This window comes from Hylobates moloch, unplaced genomic scaffold, assembly GCF_009828535.3.
Source record: "Hylobates moloch isolate HMO894 unplaced genomic scaffold, HMol_V3 SCAFFOLD_1, whole genome shotgun sequence".
Lineage (NCBI taxonomy): Eukaryota > Metazoa > Chordata > Mammalia > Primates > Hylobatidae > Hylobates > Hylobates moloch.
In genome coordinates this window covers 162068859-162087025 of record NW_026652276.1, presented here as the reverse complement: position 1 = coordinate 162087025, position 18167 = coordinate 162068859, and the positions used below count along the sequence as shown (strand labels likewise).

General features: G+C 38.7%; 1 protein-coding gene across 1 annotated transcript in view; it reads right to left on the bottom strand.

Annotated features, from left to right (window-relative positions):
- Nucleotides 1-1422: 1422 nt before the first annotated feature.
- The window catches only part of COL28A1 (collagen type XXVIII alpha 1 chain), a 182326-nt gene continuing 165581 nt past the window's right edge, over nt 1423-18167 (bottom strand). Inside the window, exons 32-35 of the mRNA XM_032753457.1 lie at nt 16564-17112; nt 14321-14478; nt 3943-4081; nt 1423-2351 (exon numbers count right to left, since the gene is read on the bottom strand). Of these exons, the coding sequence (XP_032609348.1) occupies nt 2179-2351; nt 3943-4081; nt 14321-14478; nt 16564-17112 (1019 nt within the window). The 3' untranslated portion in view covers nt 1423-2178. The remainder of the gene's footprint in view (nt 2352-3942; nt 4082-14320; nt 14479-16563; nt 17113-18167) is intronic.

Sequence of the window (18167 nt, the reverse complement as noted above, 5' to 3'; positions counted from 1 at the left end):
ATAAAAAATGATGAGTTCATGTCCTTTGTAGGGACATGGATGAAGCTGGAAACTATCGTTCTCAGCAAACTGTCACAAGGACAAAAAAGCAAACACCGCATGTTCTCACTCATAGGTGGGAATTGAACAATGAGAACACATGGACACAGGAAGGGGAACATTGCACACCGGGGCCTGTTGTGGGGCGGGGGGAGGGGGGAGGGATAGCATTAGGAGATATACCTAATGTTAAATGACGAGTTAATGGGTGCAGCAAACCAACATGGCACATGGATACATATGTAACCAACCTGCACTTTGTGCGCATGTACCCTAAAACTTAAAGTATAATAAAAAAAAATTGACAAGCATGTTGCATTATCTTCTTTTGTAGTATCAAGTATTACATAATACAATTTTAATTAAATAAAAAAATTATATATATCATTATTTCTGCCAAGGTGGCTATTCTTCCATCTCCTTCTTCCTTGAGTGCTCTTTTTTGCATTGTTGAATTGAATGAGGGTAGACCTGATAGAAGGAGAAAGTATTTTGTTTTTTGTTTTTGTTTTTGTTTTGAGACAGAGTCTTGCTGTGTCACCCAGGCTGGAGAGCAGTGGGGCAATCTTGGCTCTCTGCAATCTCTGCCTCGCAGGGTCAAGCGATTCTCCTGCCTCAGCCTCCTGGGTAGCTGGGATTACAGGCGTGCACCACCAGCCCCGGCTAATTTTTGTATTCTTAGTAGAGACGGGGTTTTACCATGTTGGCCAGGCTGTTCTCGAACTCCTGACCTCAGGTGATCTGCCCGCCTCGGCCTCCCAAAGTACTAGGATTACAGGCATGAGCCACAGCGCCCAGCTGAGAAAGTGTTTTGTAAGATGAAATATGTGGCCAGGCGGGGTGGCTCAAGCCTGTAATCTCAGCACTTTGGGAGGCCGAGGCAGGTGGATCACGAGGTCAAGAGTTCGTGACCAGCCTGGCCAACATGGTGAAACTTTGTCTCTGCTAAGAATACAAAAATTAGCCGGGCGTGGTGGCGCGTGCTTGAAATCCCAGCTACCCAGGAGGTTGAGGCAGGAGAATCGCTTGAACCCGGGAGGGGAGGTTGCAGTGAGCTGAGATTGTGCCACTGCACTCCAGCCTGGGTGACAGAGCAAGAGTCTGTCTGGAAAAAAAAAAGAAAAGAAAAGAAAAGAAAAGAAAAAAAAGAAAAGAAAAGAAAAGAAAAGAAAAGAAAAGAAAAGAAAAGAAAATATGCAAGTGCTATCTGAACTCAGCTCAGAACTGATGCTCTTCCCAGACAGGATCTTGCAAAAGTATTATAAAATGACAGAGTCAATTCTCCGTTACTCTCCATTACTCACATTTCAATTTGGTGGCTCACTTTTCAGTGTGAGTCCTGTCTTTAATACACACTGTTCAAGAGTGGATGCCAACTTCAAGTGGTTCCTGGCTGTCAAGGGCCTTCCCATTCCATGCCATAAAATGCAAGGGCCCATTGACATATTTTAATGGAAGGGTATAAAAAGCTTCTTTGTTTTAACATACATTAAACACTTGTTACCAAACATGTTGGAGGAATACAAAGTGACAGTTTGTGATACATTTAAGTAATTTTAATTCAGACTGGTTTCTCCCTATTACCACTTTCAGGGCACGTGAGGCAAAAATCTAACTACCCTCACCATCCCTGCTCCTATCCCAGCACTCCTGCATAAACATTTACATCATTTCTAATTCCCACACCAAAGTCCTTCCTATCACCTACGTCTTGCTACTGTCAGGGACATAAGGAGGTTAGGGAGGTGAGTGGGTGGAGGTATGGGCAGGGGCAGGGGTGGGGGTTTGAGCTGACATAGTACATACAACAGGAATTAAAGGAATCAGAATCATATTGCAGGTTGTGAACTAGATAGAGTCTGTGTATTGAAGTTACACAGCTCTAAGTCTAAATCCTCAGCTCTGACACTTTTTAGTTGGGTGACAGTTGACAAGTTACTAAACGTCTCAGAGCCTCAGCTTCCTTACCTATATAAGTGGTTAATAATACGTACATCCTAGGGCTGTAGTGAGAATTCAATTACATGTATAAGTTGTAAATACTCAGTATACACTCAAATATAGTGCTGTATTTGAATTGGGTAAATATGTGGAAATTAGGAGTTCTAGGCTTTTGATAGAGATGGCTAATTTACTTGCTCATCCTTGAATGCAGGTTTCTTGACATTCCTTTTCACTGTTGAATCTATTTCCTGAGCCATTACAGCCACTGAACCAAAATCGGGCACAAGAATTGACCTGTTTGTCATAATACCATCGAACCACATATTCACCACAGTTTCCAGGCTTCAAGGCTTCCAAACATCTAGGATCTAGAGTGAGAAAAGGAAAATGTGTTACGGATTTTTCTTCTACTGAAGACATGAAAAATAAAAACTGTATAAAGTTATATAAATAAACTTAATTCTTCACACACAATAACGAACCAAGAAAATATGGTTCTAAGTAAGTGAAAGAAGGATTCCCTAAAACCCAAAATATTTCCCTCACCACCTGAAACTCTGCTACTAGATATTAATTCTTTTGAAAACATGAGAGTTTTTGATCCTCATTAAACCACATTAAAAGTGTTTATTTCCCTGAAAGCCTAAGTGAGACTTCATTGGCTAATACTTTTGTGGGGATTAGAAAGACAGGACTTCTTTCATTTACACTGGATTTAATTTGCAATCAAATTAATATTTGGAATAAAAAATATTTCCACTTTCTGTACACATTTCCTCCCATTCTGTTCACAGAAAGCACCACTATGATCACATGCAATTGCCCACTGTGAAAGGAAAACTGTTTAAGTTACCAAAAAAAAAAAGTAAAATGAAGGACTGTCTTTATATTACAATTATATTTTTACAAGAGCAGCTCTTGCAGGACACTAAAAACATGATACAACCTTTTAATGTCATATTGTCTTATCGTAGAAATACATCTACTATAAGAAAGCATAGGACAGCTGTAACAATAAAGCCACATTCTCCTAATAAGGTTCCTTTAATTATGGAACTCCTCATTTGCTAAATCCCTTTTTATTGTGTGGTACTCTGGAGTGCCTTGATTAGTATTTCCTACTTCAGGAAGTGATTCCAAGGTGGGAGAAGCCAAAAAACAAACAAAAAAACCCCAAAGAGAAAATTGCTATCTGGGACTTATATGTCATAAACTTTATTTTGCAATAGCTAAACCAGCACTTTCTCTTCCTCAAACATTTTCCCAGATTTGGGGTATGTCTTGGTTCATTTATTTTCTAAAACTTACCTCTAAATCTACCTCTACTATGAAGACTCCCTAGACCAAATGGAAATGAGCCATAGATTTCTACTACCTCTGCCCTTAAAAACAAAACCAAATAATGTATATTGTGTAATTTATTTTAAAGATAATCTAAACTTTTGAGCACAAAAATTGTCTCTCATGTTCTGCAGAAAATATGTATATAATAATACCTTTTCTATAGAAATTAACTCCATAGAAAATATGTTACTGAATCAGAATCTAGATTTTAGCTTGTTTCTCTTTCCTGTGCAATAAAAGGATCACAAATTCAAATGCCTACATGTGTGAAGGGCACATGTAAGACAATAGGGAGCAGTACAGACTATGGCAAACAGCAGAATATAATCCCCTCTAAAGGCATTCAAATTAAAATAATAAATACTACGAGAACTTTGAAATTCTTTATAGACCAAATTTACTCCACAGCCCGTTTCAAATTCTACATAGAGTCCAGTGAAAACTATATTTCGTCCTGCTTGTTTAGAATCATAACATTTTCTCTCTGGGTAACCCTGTGCCTTCCTCACATTGTAGATGCAGTAGCAGATTGGCAGATCTCTCTTACCTTTGTGCACAAAAGCTGTGCACAAGACTGTAGAATCAAAATGGGACTTGGAGTTCTGGTTTACCTACCCTCTGTCCCACCCACGGGGGTGCTGAGCAGTGGCCTGGGGGTGGTGGTGGCCTCAGATGAGGTAGTGGCAGGCAGATCATCAGCCCAGGTTGGCTCTGGAGCCTTATCATCTTCATCCTGGTCTCTGGTGACACTCAACTACACACAAAAAATTCACATTTTGTGTTTCTGATAATATCAAGTAAAAAAAATACAGTTTGCTTTTGGGAACATATAACAAGTTCAGCCATGCTGTGTTTCCCTAGCTCTCTGATACTAACTATTTCAAATAAAACTCAGGACATAATGCCCCTCCTCTGTGTCATGCATCCATGAATACCCAAGTTGGGGATTTTCCCACAACTTGGTGTGGGTGTATTTGTGTGTACACACACACACACACACACACACACACACATACACACACACACACACAGAGCCCACCTCCAGACACAGATTTTTGGGTGCTGGGACATCCAAAGCAGGTGTGAAAGATGTGAAGTTGAGAGGAGTTTATTTTCATTCTTAGCCACTGCTATGAGAAAATAGCCCCTCATTTCTTTAACATTTTTATGGCCTTTCTCCATTTCCTAACACTAGACATCTTAACAATATATTCCAAAATATTTACCATGAACTCAATCAATTTTGAGATTGGGAATTAGGGTAGCAGAAGACAATAATACAGCTGAAATAAAAACAATATGGCCACTTTTTGATTGCTTACCCAAATCTCAGCTGCAGACACCTTTGCCTGCTCTTTCTATTATCAGACCCCAGCTAATACCAAATGCTGTAGGATGCTTAATATCTAAGATGCTCTAAGAAATGTTTGATATCTGAAGAACAAAGGATTTTCATTTCAAAAGCAAATTTTCTGGACTAAAATTTCCAACTTTCATCCAAATTTATGATATGTAATGAAACAAGAATGAAAAGCTTTTTACTTTTTTTAAAAAATCATGTCTTTATAGTAGAATGATTTATAATCCTTTGGGTATAGACCCTGTAATGGGATTGCTGGGTCAAATGGTATTTCTGGTTCTAGATCCTGGAGGAATTGCCACACTGTCTTCCACAATGGTTGAACTAATTTACACTCCCACCAACAGTGTAAAAGTGTTCCTATTTCTCCACATCCTCTCCAGCATCTATTGTTTCCTGACTTTTTAACGATCGCCATTGTAACTGGCATGAGATGGTATTTCATTGCGGTTTTGATTTACATTTCTCTAATGGCCAGTGATGATGAGCTTTTTTTCATGTTTGTTGGCTGCATAAATGTATTCTTTTGAGAAGTATCTGTTCATATCCTTCACCCACTTTTTGATAGGGTGGTTTTTTTCTTGTAAATTTGTTTAAGGTCTAGTATAAAGACACATGCACATATATGTTTATTGCAGCACTATTCACAATAGCAAAGACTTGGAACCAACCCAAATGCTCATCAATGATAGACTGGATAAAGAAAATGTGGCACATATACACCATGGAATACTATGCAGCCATAAAAAAGAATTAGTTCATGTCCTTTGCAGGGACATGGATGAAGCTAGAAACCATCATTCTTAGCAAACTAACACAGGAACAGAAAACCAAACACCGCATGTTCTCACTCATAAGTAGGAGTTGAACAATGAAAACACATGGACACAGGGAGGCGAACATCACACACTGGGGCCTGTTGGTGGGTGGGGGTCTAGGGGAAGGATAGCATTAGGAGAAATACCTAATGTAGATGACAGGTTGATGGGTGCAGCAAACCACCATGGCACGTGTATACCTATGTAACAAACCTGCACGTTCTGCACATGTACCCCAGAACTTAAAGTATAATAATAAAAAATCATGTCAGTCATTCTTGACAATTACCAGGAGCTAAACAAATCTTTTATGGGAATAATTATATTCTTTTTTCTTTTTCAAATTTGTCCTTGGATTCCAGCTGTTTGCAATTGAATCAGTCATTCACCTGAGTCCTGACACTTGGTTATTTATCCTTGCAAGAGTTTCTCTTGTTTATGTTTGTTTGCTTTTTTATTTATTTAAATAGTCAAATAGGTGACCGAGATAGTTTTTTATGCTTTTTTTACCCAGGGATCCTGGTATGCTGTCATCATTAGCTGCCCTCTGCCAGCTAAGCTGTTCTATTGCTTTTGATTTTTTTTGTGTGTGCATGCACACATACACACACAAGAAGGAAAAACTAATTAGTACCATTACTCATGTATGTGTATTTTTTACAGTGACTAAATTACTATCAGGTGACTGAGAGCAAAGATTTCCATTTGGATTGGTCATTGGCCCCATATAAAGGGCACACAATTCAAATACAATAGGAACTTTTCACTGTCCTCTAAACATAACTTTTGGTACAAGTGGAGACAAAACTATGGATTACTTGAGGTTCTTCTTTCTTTCAGAATGATCCTGTATGCACATACAGCAATTTGAATGTGAACTTTTAAAAATAATCATTATACTAGAGAATTTAAAGCTAGAGGAAAACTTTCTTGGTCCCTTCTTTTTTATTTTTTTATAGAGATAGGGTCTTGCTGTGTTGCCCAGGCTGGTCTCACACTCCTGGCTTCAAATGATCCTCCCATACTGGCCTCCTGAGCCCAGCACTGGAGTCCCTTATTTTCTACTGGGGGGAATACAAAGCTATAAATGATTAAGAAACTCTCCAAAAGTTATTGGTAAGCTAGTGACAAACCTTCAGGAAAAAAAAGTACTCTTGTTTTTTGCCTGCACGTATTTGATTTTAAGCAAGAAATAAGAGTTTGAGTAGTTTATCAAACATAAAAGCCAACTGACATTAGTCTACACTTCAGATATACGGTCTAGAAGGTGAGACTGTTCCACTGAAGAGGCGGGCTAAGCAGCACAGTTTTCTTCAAGGAATTAACTCAGCCTTTAAATCTTTACCTTGTTCAAGTCCTGAGTCCTCAAAAGTTATATTTTACCTCTTCTAAGCTTAGGAATGTGTGTTTTCATTCTCAATCACATAATCATCTGGAAATTTTGACATCTGTTAACATTACCCCACAGATTCCAAGACAAGCAAAATTAACTTTAATAAATGAAAATAATTTCATTAATTTTCTGGCTCAGTGAGATGTCAGATTATTTCAACAAATGCATAATTATTATGGCTTGCAATTTTTATAATTTCCTGACCACAAAAGCAAGCACGTTAATTGAAGGGAATTTTAGAAAATGTGGATATCAAAAAAAAGAAAATAGAAATTAGAAGTAATTCTACCTCCTAAAGATAGTCATTGTTGGTATTCAGGTATATTTTTCCCTAGTCTTTTTTCTATGTGCATATCCATTTTTTTTTTTTTTTTTACAAAAAAATACTGTATGTTTGGTTTTCTATGCTCTATGCTATTTTAAAAAATATACTATATTATGATAATCCTATATATTTCACCATGACTTTATAACAGTTATTATTATTATTATTATTATTATTTTGAAGACAGAGTCTCGCTCTGTTGCCCAGCACGATCTCGGCTCGCTGCAACCTCCACTTCCCAGGTTCAAGCAGTTCTCATGCCTCAGCCTCCCAAGTAGCTGATATTGCAGATGTGAGCCACCACGCCCAGCCTCCTCCACATTTTTATAACCTTGCCTTCCACTACTCCCAGAATATCTGGTCAGGACCTTTCATTCCTTCTTCCTCTCTATTCTGCCTCAGGCTCTCAATATCAACCCTTCCGCCACAGCCTAGGAAAAGTTGGTCTCCATCTGCAAAACCTTCTCCAATAACCCAGTCAGTACTGATTCTCCCCTTCTAGATGATGCACAGTACCTTCTGACTCTTCTATACTGGGTGCTGATTGTGTAGAATTTAACCTTTAGTCCTATCCTATTGAAGAGTAACAGAATATGCCTCCCAAAATATGTCACTTTGGCACATTGATTATTTTGAACTGAAGGCAATTGAAAATCAGATACAAGCTCATTTGTCTAAATGCAGGACATACATTCGTAAAGGAATCCCTCCTCGGAAAATCAGGGTTAACGACTCGAGAGGAGCCTAGACCCTTACTTAGCCCAGAGATACACCAGAGGACTCTACATAACAAATGATTCACTAATCCTTATCTTCCATTAGTTCACCCATATGTTTACCTTCCCACCATCTGCTGCTGTAGAAAGTCCTTTCCCATTGTCTTGTCACTCCTCTAAGCTCTATTGTTCTTTCGTTAAGATGGTATATAAGACCAAGCTACCACCCCTTTGAGCTACTCATCTCCATGCTCCTATGTGTATATGCTACATGTTAATAACTTCTGTGTGCTTTTCTATTGTTAATCTGCCTTTTGTCAGTCTAATTTACAGGGCCCTCACTAATAACCCTAGGATGGGCAGAGGAAAAAAAAATTTCCTCCCCTCCACTATCTTGTATAATTTCTTGTTTCCTATGTATAAATACCACTTCCCTGATAAGAGAAATTATTTTTTCTTTCTTTTCTTCTTTCTCTGCCTCTTTTTTATTCTATCTCCATAGCGTAGAATAGGCAAAAATTATCCATTAAACAAATTCACAATGGGTTAATCTTTCTGTTATATTCATTAGGTTGAACTTAATAAGGATATGCAAAGAGCGAAAGAGAAAGAGATAAATTTGCATTATTTAATTCCTCTAGACTTTAGCATCATCATTTTTCAAATAAAAAAAATTAGGCCCTAACATGCCTTCCAACTCTAAATGTTGGATTTAACCAACACAAACGACTGGCAGAATACACACCCAATTCTTGGTAGTGATTGCCTCTGGAGAGAGGAGGAAAAAGAGCTCTGGAGGGAAAAAGCTAGGACTTTATCTGAAGCAAGAGTAAATGAACAAATGGAAACACTGGTTACTTCTGGGTGGTGAGTACGCAGTCAAATGTTTGTTTCTATTCTTTTTAATAAATCTTAAATCTGAAAACACAAGCTTGCCTGTCAGCTCTGCACATTTCTACTCCAGCCACACTGGCCTGCCCTGGAAAAGAAGGCTGGCTCCAGCTCCAAGCAGGGACACCATAGTAAAAGGCACAAACAAGGAGTCTAGGGGCACCTGAGAGCCGAAACCTGGAGTCCAGGGCTACTCCATGTAGCTGGACAAGCAGACGTGTTATCACCATTCTCTTTCAGCCTTTGAGCTGATCTTTAAGGGGAGGAAAACAGACTCAGTGCAGTATCCCAAGAACATGTATGCATGCATGGGCTAAGGAGGATTTGCTGACCAGATGCCACATCCAAAAGGTCTTTTGCTTTCTGATTTCCAAACATTTTCCTTGAATTTATTACCCAGAATTTTGCATATATTACAGTCTTCAAATCTGAACACATGTCTGCTCTGGATGAATTCTAATGATCATCTGTGTTAGTGTTTGTGTTAAGACTTAGCATTTTCCCAGGAGTGTGGGTCAAAATTTCTCCAATTTGGCTCTGGGGATTCTACTGCCAGTGGGCTCCACAGCCAGCATCTTCAAATTGTCTGGCTTCTCAGGAGTCCTTCTTGATTGATTCTCCCCAAGAATCAAACACACTTCTTTGTCAGGTCTCTCTGCACTCAAATACTTAAACTGAAGGTTATTTATTTGCATTTTAAAGTTACTGGGGCCTTTAGGAACACCTTGAGTTTGGGCTGCACCTCTCTGGATTAACTGTGGCTTTCATAAAGGGGTGGAATACAGGATTTTGTTCTATTTAAACCTCTCACACATTAGTGCAGTAAAATAGCCTGCATTCTGGCTTTACCCAGTAAACATTTTTGACAGCTGTAATCATATACTTTTAGAACAGGAAGAACATTCTAGTAACAATCTTTTATTTTACAGATGAGAAAACTGAGACCTCAGGAAAATAGGTGATTCCCCTAATGTCAGGCAGCTATCAGATTTCATTTCTAAGATGTCATTCATCGTGAGATATACTATAAATTTTAAAATAGTTTTGAAAAAAGACCACACACATTAAATAGATGCATCCCAATTTCAGAAATAATAAAATAGAAAAACTACAGACTTTGGAGTCAAGAGAATAGTCCTAAGCTTCAGCACTGAGACCACAAGCCAGGTTTCCTGACTTCCAGGTCTGGAATATTTCTTCTAGATCAGTTAGCAATATGTTTATTATTTTTCTTTTTTTCCTCTTCCATAACACAGGTGCATGTTATATTCTCAAGGTAACAAGTCTATTATAAGCAATAAATAATACTTATACAGTAACCTTTTGTAGTGATACTAATAATTAGTTGTTATGCAGGGTTTTATGAAGAATTTGATTGTTTTTCATGATCACGGTGAGAGAATGTTAATTTTATTTTTCCCTAAGAACATGTTTTGGTAGAAAGAAGAAGAGGAAGGAAGGACAGAGTTAGGTGTCTTAAGAGAGTGACAGAAAGGACAACAGTGAAAAGGAAGAGACAACAAAAGGGAAATGGTACTTCTGAGATCATTGTTCACTAGCTTTGCAGTATTGCCTAGGGTAGGCTCAGGAAGGATCTGAGAATAGAAATGTTGTAACAGATTCATTTTATTTTAAATGTTTGGATACTGTAATTATACTTATTAAAGGTGGGTTTGCATGCACAGAGGCATAAATACATTTTTGTATGTGTGTATGTGTATATTGTATGTGCGCGTGCGTGTGTGTGCAGTCAAGTGCTGCATAATGATGCTTTGGTCAGCTACACCACATACATGACAGTGGTCCCATCGGATTATAATACTGTATTTTTACCCTTTTCTATGGTTAGATATGCTCAGATATACAAATACTTACCATTGTGTTACAATTACCTACAGTAGTACAGTAACATGCTGTGCAGGTTTGTAGCCTAGAAGCAATAGGCTAAACTATCTAGCCCAGGTGTGTAGTAGGCTATACTATCTAGATTTGTGTGAGTACACTCTATGATGTTCACACAAAAACAAAATTGCCTAGCGAAACATTTCTCAGAAAGTGTCCCTGTCATTAAACGATGTATGACTGTATGTCAAAGATTTAAATGTGAATATAAATGCACGTTTGTTCAAACCAAATATCTATAAGGAAATAATTGTTTAAAAATTCAGTTTTGCATTGGTGCTTCTTTAAAAAGAGCCAGAATGAGAAAGCCTAGAGACAAGAGGCGCTATCCGAGAAGGTCAAGTTCATTGCAAGGTCTCACTATCTGGGTCAAAGTTCCCCTAGAGAGACCTAGCTGATGTTCGGTTTCCCTTCGTGTGGCTCTTGGTGTTATAAATCCAGAGTATTTTGGTTGTATTTTTCTTACGTCCTCCCCTCCCCAGCTACTAGAAAGCTTCATATGTCCTAGTCTGTTAATGTCATTTGTCTCTCAAGGTCATCGGGCTTCCTGGGATGTGATACAGAGGCATCTGTTCTTACTTTTCCTCATTATGTGTCATAACTGCCTTGGATGTCCCTCAGGCACCTCCACTTTACATGGTGCAAACTAAACTCACTATTTTCCTTTTAAAAAAAACCCACCCTGCCTTTTATATTCTCCATCTCAGTGTATAGTGTTTCAATCCGTCTCATCACCATGCTAGAAACCCGATAGTCCTACCCAAACCCCTCCCTCCCCCTAACCTCCAATCCTTTCAATCACTATATCCTGTTAATTGTACCCTAGAAATGGCTTTTCAATCTGTGCCTCCTTTTTATTCCCACTGCTCCTGCCTTCTTTCAGGGCCTCATTATCATTTTCCTGGACTATGACGCCTCATATCGCAGCCTCCAGTCTCCTCACCTCCTCCTCCTAAGTATGTTTCACACAGCAATCAGGGTTGTTCTTTCTCTGAACCAAATATGACTGTATGACTCTTGCTTTTAAAACTCCTCTGCTGTCTCCACCTGCCTGGCCTATAGATGAAGTTCAAGCTCCTTGCCTTAATACGTTAAGAAATTTATAATTAGTCCTTACATTACCTGTCCAGCTTTAACTCTCATCACTCTGCCACCCACACCCTAGGCTACAATTAGACTGAATTTGTTCAACTTTCTTGAAATGCCATGGCACTTTAAAGTCTCCCTTTGCCTACTGTTTTTTGTTTGTTTGTTTGTTTGTTTTGGTTTTTGCTAGGAATATCTTTCCCCCTGCTCTTCTCTTGAAAAACTCCTAGTTATTCTTAAAACTTGACTCAATGTCACCTCCTCTGTGATGCCTTATGTTATGAACTAAATGTTTATGTCTCTCCAAAAATCATACATTGAAACCTGAATCCCCAGTGTGATGGTATTTGAAGGTGGGGACTTTGGGAGGTGATTAGGTCATGAGGGTGGAGCCTTTATGAATGGGATCAATGCCCTTATAAGAAGTGATGTGAGAGATGAGCTGCCTCTCAGCCATGTGAAGACATAACGAGAAGGTGGCTGTTCACAAGCCAGAAAGCAAGCCCTCACCAAACACCAGATTTTAGACTTCCCAACCTCCAGAACTGTGAAAAATAAATGTTGTTTAAGCCACTCAGTCTATGGTATTTTTGTTATGGCAGCCCCAACAGACTAAGACACTTTCCCATTACTCTTTCCTGAAATTAATTGCATCATCTCTGTGCTTCCTTCATAGCTCTGGCTAAAATTCATAATGCATCTTGTACTGACCTATCTCCCTGAAAGAATGTGAGCTTCTCTCAGGCAGGAGCCATGTCTTAAGAGCCACACCATCTATCACAGCAGTTAATAATCAATACATGCTATTGGAATTCATTGGTATTAATATAGCAAAAAATGTGATTCAGTGATTATAAGGAGGGCTCAGTTTAAGCATCAGTTTCTGGATGAAACCTGAGCTTGCTCTTGTTTAGGAAGGCTTTAGAAAGGGATGTCGATTGACTAGGAGAGGGACAAAGTGGTAAGTCACACAAACAGGAGAGGCCCCAGTAGCGGTCCATGCTCAGGAGGAGATAGACTGCGTCCATTATTGTCTGGAATTTACTTTAAAATGCACAATATAGATCAGGGTTGGCAAACCACTGTGGGCCAAATCTGAGTCACTATCTGTTCTTGTGAATAAGTTTCATCAGAACTTATTCATACTCATTCATTTAAGTATTATCTATGGTTATGTTTCTACTTCAAAGGCAGACTTGAGTAACTGGAAGAGAAATCAAATTACCTGAAAATCCAAAACTATTCAGCATATGGTCCTTTACAGAGTTTGCTGACACCTGGTATAGACCATGGAGTATAAATGTTTGTGTTAATTTCAATCTGCAATTTAGTAGAATCTATTGCCCTGACTGGAATTACCCATTTTGCAGTTGGTTACTACTTAATCAAAAAGAAATATGTTAGAGGCCTTTCTGCCCTTTTGTGAACAGGATATGAGAATCTAGTGAGTTCTATAGTCTGTGCCCTTAGGAATGGTATTCTAGGCCTGATTCCTGAATGGCCCTGAGTCCAACTACTGATCCGAATGTTCATTAGGGCCTTAGTCTAAGTAGACTGTTAGCTGAATCCTGATGTTAGAACACTGTTGCACATGCTCATGATCACTCTTTCATGTACATGAATGAAGGCTTCAGAAAAGGGCAGTGCAAGGACTTTACTGAGCCTGCAGAACAGGGGCATGACTGCCGTGTGCCTGCTTGCCAGAGGATGTCCATGGGGGTAATAGAAATTGGTCTAGACTTGCCCAAGTTGCAACTTGGTGGAGAAGAGACTATAGCACTCATCAGTACCTATAAAAGGCTCCCCCATTTTCTCCTTAAACAAACTAATATTTGCCCATAATCTGATTGGCTGAAGTCAGTTCCCAGAAGCTTGCTATGAGGACAATTTGTTTCAATTGATTCAGGAGGTGGTTCTTCACATGCTATATGATTGAGGAGCTCTGAAACAGAGCATCTACTTTGCACCATATGCATATATAGCCTCCCTCACAGTCCTCACTCAGAGCACAGGAGGTGGAAGCCAAATGAGCAAATGCATGGCTTGGAGTGTGGGAGAGTGGCCAGTTGAGCATAAGCATATTTAGAAAAAACATGAGAGGGTACAAAGTGGGAAGCAGATGCACAGACGAAGAGGGAGAGTTGTGGCCTGGTATGAAAGGCACTGCACAGCATGGCAAGTAGGTGAATTCAGAGTGTCGTGTTAATCTGTTTTAGCATACATGGTTACTTTGATGGTGATAGGAGTATAATATAAAAATATTATCAGCAATATTTAATAAATACTTTTATAAAATATGTAAGTTTTTAAAAATACCCTACAAAACCTAATGCTATTTCAGAACTGGAAATCTAGAGTCAAGATACTAACATTTAGAGCCAAGGACCTAAAAATACACGTGCCTCAGCTGATTCTTGACAATGCAGGGCAGAATGATCTTTGATATGAAACAGATAGAATACATCATTTTAAGCTCACAAAGTAAGTGAGACAGTTACTTACGGACTCAGAAATTTCTTTTTGAGGCTCTGGAGTAGATTCACTGAGTTCTTCCCCTGACATCCCAAATCCAGGTTGAGGTGATGATGAACCAAAAATTTGAATGAGATAGGAATCAAAATCCTCACAAATTTTTTGAAACAATTTTTGCTTCAGGGTGTCTTTTAAAAAAGAAGTAGAAAAGAGAGATAGTAGAAGCAATGAAACAATACTTAAAACTCATTTAAAAAGATCTGCACTCTCCTTAAAATACGTAATTTCCCATTACTTGAAATCAACTGCTAAGTTAACTTATAAAAGCATTTTTACATCCTGTGTAAGAGGTCATCTAAAATAATTTGATATATATGACACAAAGAGGCAAAAGAATGACTTTAATGTATGTTCATCCAAAGTGTCTCTGTTCAACGTGAATCACTCCTTGTCAAGAGCTAGCCTCACCCATAATAAGTTGAACTGGCAACTACCTCTGGCTTTAAGGATAGCAAATGGCCAGCCAGTTGAAAATATTCTTTACAGGCTGTAACAAATTACTAACTCCAGATAGAATGATAAAGTTCTTCAAGGATTAAAATATAAGTTGGCTCTGAAATGTCTTTGGCTATTCTAACACATTCACAGCCCAGTGAGATTGAACTATCAGATAAACAAACCCACCAGTCAGCCAGCAGGGTATTGATGAAGTAGAACCCCAGGTTAGAAAGCTCTGGAGAAGGTGAGAAATAGCAAATGGAAAGTTTCTGAGAATGGTATGCTTTCTTTAGGGTCAGTGTGCTGGTACACGGAGTAGGCAGGGCATGAGGCACTGATGGGCTGTATCCAGCCACATCAGACTCCACTCTCAGTGGGTAACGGAGGAAGGATGAAGCCAAACTGAAGCCTTTTACTTACTTCACAAACTTGCCAGGTACAGGCCTGCCAGAATGAATAATCAGTTTCCAAAGAATTAGGATAAATTTTATTATAAAGTCTTACTGACCATAATTTAATCATAGATTAAATTAGATCAATGTCCTAGGATGGCTCATTAGTAAATATCAGTTAATGTGAAAGGATAAACTTAGCATAGAGAAGCCCATCAGATTAGCACTGGCTGTACAATAAATTTTATTTATTTTTTATTTATTTTTTGAGACAGAGTCTCACTCTGTCACCCAGGCTGGAGTGCAGTGGCGCAATCTCAGCTCACTGCAACCTCCGCCTCCCAGGTTCCAGCAATTCTCCTACCTCAGCTTCCCGGGTAGCTGGGACTACAGGCACACACCACCATGCCCAGCTAATTTTTGTATTTTTAGTAGAGACGAGGTTTCACCATGCTGGCCAGGCTGGTCTCTAACTCCTGACCTCGTGACCCACTGTGCCTGGCATTGTACAATGAATTTTAAAAGGTTGTTCTTTGGCCAGGCGCGGTGGCTCATGCCTGTAATCTCAGCACTTTGGGAGGCCGAGGCGGGTGGATCACAAGGTCAGGAGATTGAAACCATCCTGGCTAACACGGTGAAACCCCATCTCTACTAAAAATACAAAAAATTAGCCGGGCGTGGTGGCATGCTCCTGTAGTCCCAGCTACTCGGGAGGCTGAGGCAGGAGAATCACTTGAGCCCGGGAGGCGGAGGTTGCAGTGAGGTGAGATCATGCCACAGCACTCCAGCGTGGTGACAGAGTGAGACTCTGTCTCAAAATAAATAAATAAAAGGTTGTTCTTTGAGATAAATTCCTGATATCAACCTGTTTACTCATCATCTGCTTTCATAAAAACAGAGAATAGAACATGCCCTCTAATTCATCCCAGTTACTTGCATTTCTCATCTCTTTAGATGACCATAACTTTTTTTTCATTCAGCATGTACTTCTTAATTCATTTTGATTTCCTGACTGTTTTCTGCCTTGCCGTTGGCTTGCTCAATCCCTTATTTTAGTTAGGTAACTTTCTGAACATTAACCAATGTTAGCAATATCCCCAAGTCCTATTCTTTCTCTCCATTCCTGTCTGTTGACCATGGACTCTAGTTAACTCCAAGGCCAACTCAGCATTTATTAACCCTGAATAAAGACAAGAGATTGTACCCTCCAAACTGAATGATATTAAACATTTTTAATCTTCTAGAGTTTATGTGTTACCATTTAATGTTGGCATAAGCCTTATTAGCCTCCAGATTTTTCTATTTGGTCAGGACAAACCAGTGATATGGTACTGAGAGGAGCAACATAAATGCCTTTCCCCTGGGCCAGATAGCCTTCCTTACCTTGCAGGGTAAAGAAATCATCAAACTGGTAAACATGCTCTGGGTCAGTAGCAATTAGATTCATTTCTTTGTGGAATATTTCAAAGTTGGGATCATTTTTCTTCACCACCCCTATCACAAATATCTCCACATTGGTGTCACTGGCATTCTTCACCACCTCTGTCAGTTTCTCTTTATCACGAGAATCTGTCTGCCCATCAGTGATGACCAAGGCCACTTTTTTTACACCTGGCCTTGCATCTTCGAACATGTCGTTGGCTGCTTGGAGAGCGGTGGCTGTGTATGTGCCTTCCCCCAGATACTGCATGTTGTCCACAGCCAACTTGAAGTCATCCTTGCTGGAGAACTGCTTCAAATTAGCCACCTTCTCCACCTTATGGCTATAGTTGATTATGCCTATGCGGGCCGTGGCAAGGTCCAGAGCAACCCGGTCAGCCATAGTCTTCACAAAATTTTTAATGATCTGGAAGTTCTCTGGCCCCACGCTTTCTGAGCTGTCGATCACAAACACCAGCTCTAGTGGAGTCTCTTTGCATTTGGGCCCACAACCTAAAAGGTGAATGTTGAGATAGAAAAATTGTGGGAATGATTAACATCAGATTGTTGAGGGGAGGAGAGAAAAAGGCAATGACGAAACTGAGACCTGAATTATTCTCTTCCTTTTCTGTGATTGTGCAAATACCTGACAGCTGTCTCCCTCTTTTAAAATATATATATATTATAATATTATATATAAATATATATTATATTATATTATTATATATAAAATATATATTATATTATAATATATAATATATATATTATATTATATATATTATATATATTTAATATTATATATAATATATATATTATATTATTATATATAATATATATATTATATTATATATATTATATATATTTAATATTATATATAATATATATTATATATAATATTATATATACTTTATATATAATATATATATTATATATATTTTATATATATTTATATATATATATAGGGAAAAACACTGTAGTTGATAAAATAATACATACTTACGTGCTCATTTCTTGGATTATAAAAAAAATTTTTTTTAAAGAGTTAGCATGCCCTGTGGATGCCGTCCCAATAACATTCCTCTTCCTCTCCCAGAGAGGTAACCACCATCTGACATTTGCTCTTTATCATCCCACCATTGTATTTAATCTGAATCTGAAAGCTGATATTTCAGTCTTCAACCATAGCCTTATATGAAAACTGAAATTTGCTCACCAGACTGGCCAATGGATGAAATAATGGGATGAAAAATTGTCATTGTGGTAGAACTATTGGGACCTTAAATGTACACAGGAACAGCTATCCCTAACTACTCTAGTTTATGTCTCCAATCACCCACAATGACAACTATGGCAGCTTTCACATTCTCTAGGAGGCCAGCAGTACATCCATGCTATGAAAGCTTTTGCGGGGAGTAATCCCCGAGAACACTAGTCAATTAAAAAAAACCTTCTATTTAGGTTGATGAACAACCACTTAAAGCAGTTGCCAGAGTCACCAGGAAATATAAATTATCAGGGTTCTGTTTCTTTATTCATATCTTCGTGTTGTTCAACAAGCCTGCCACAGA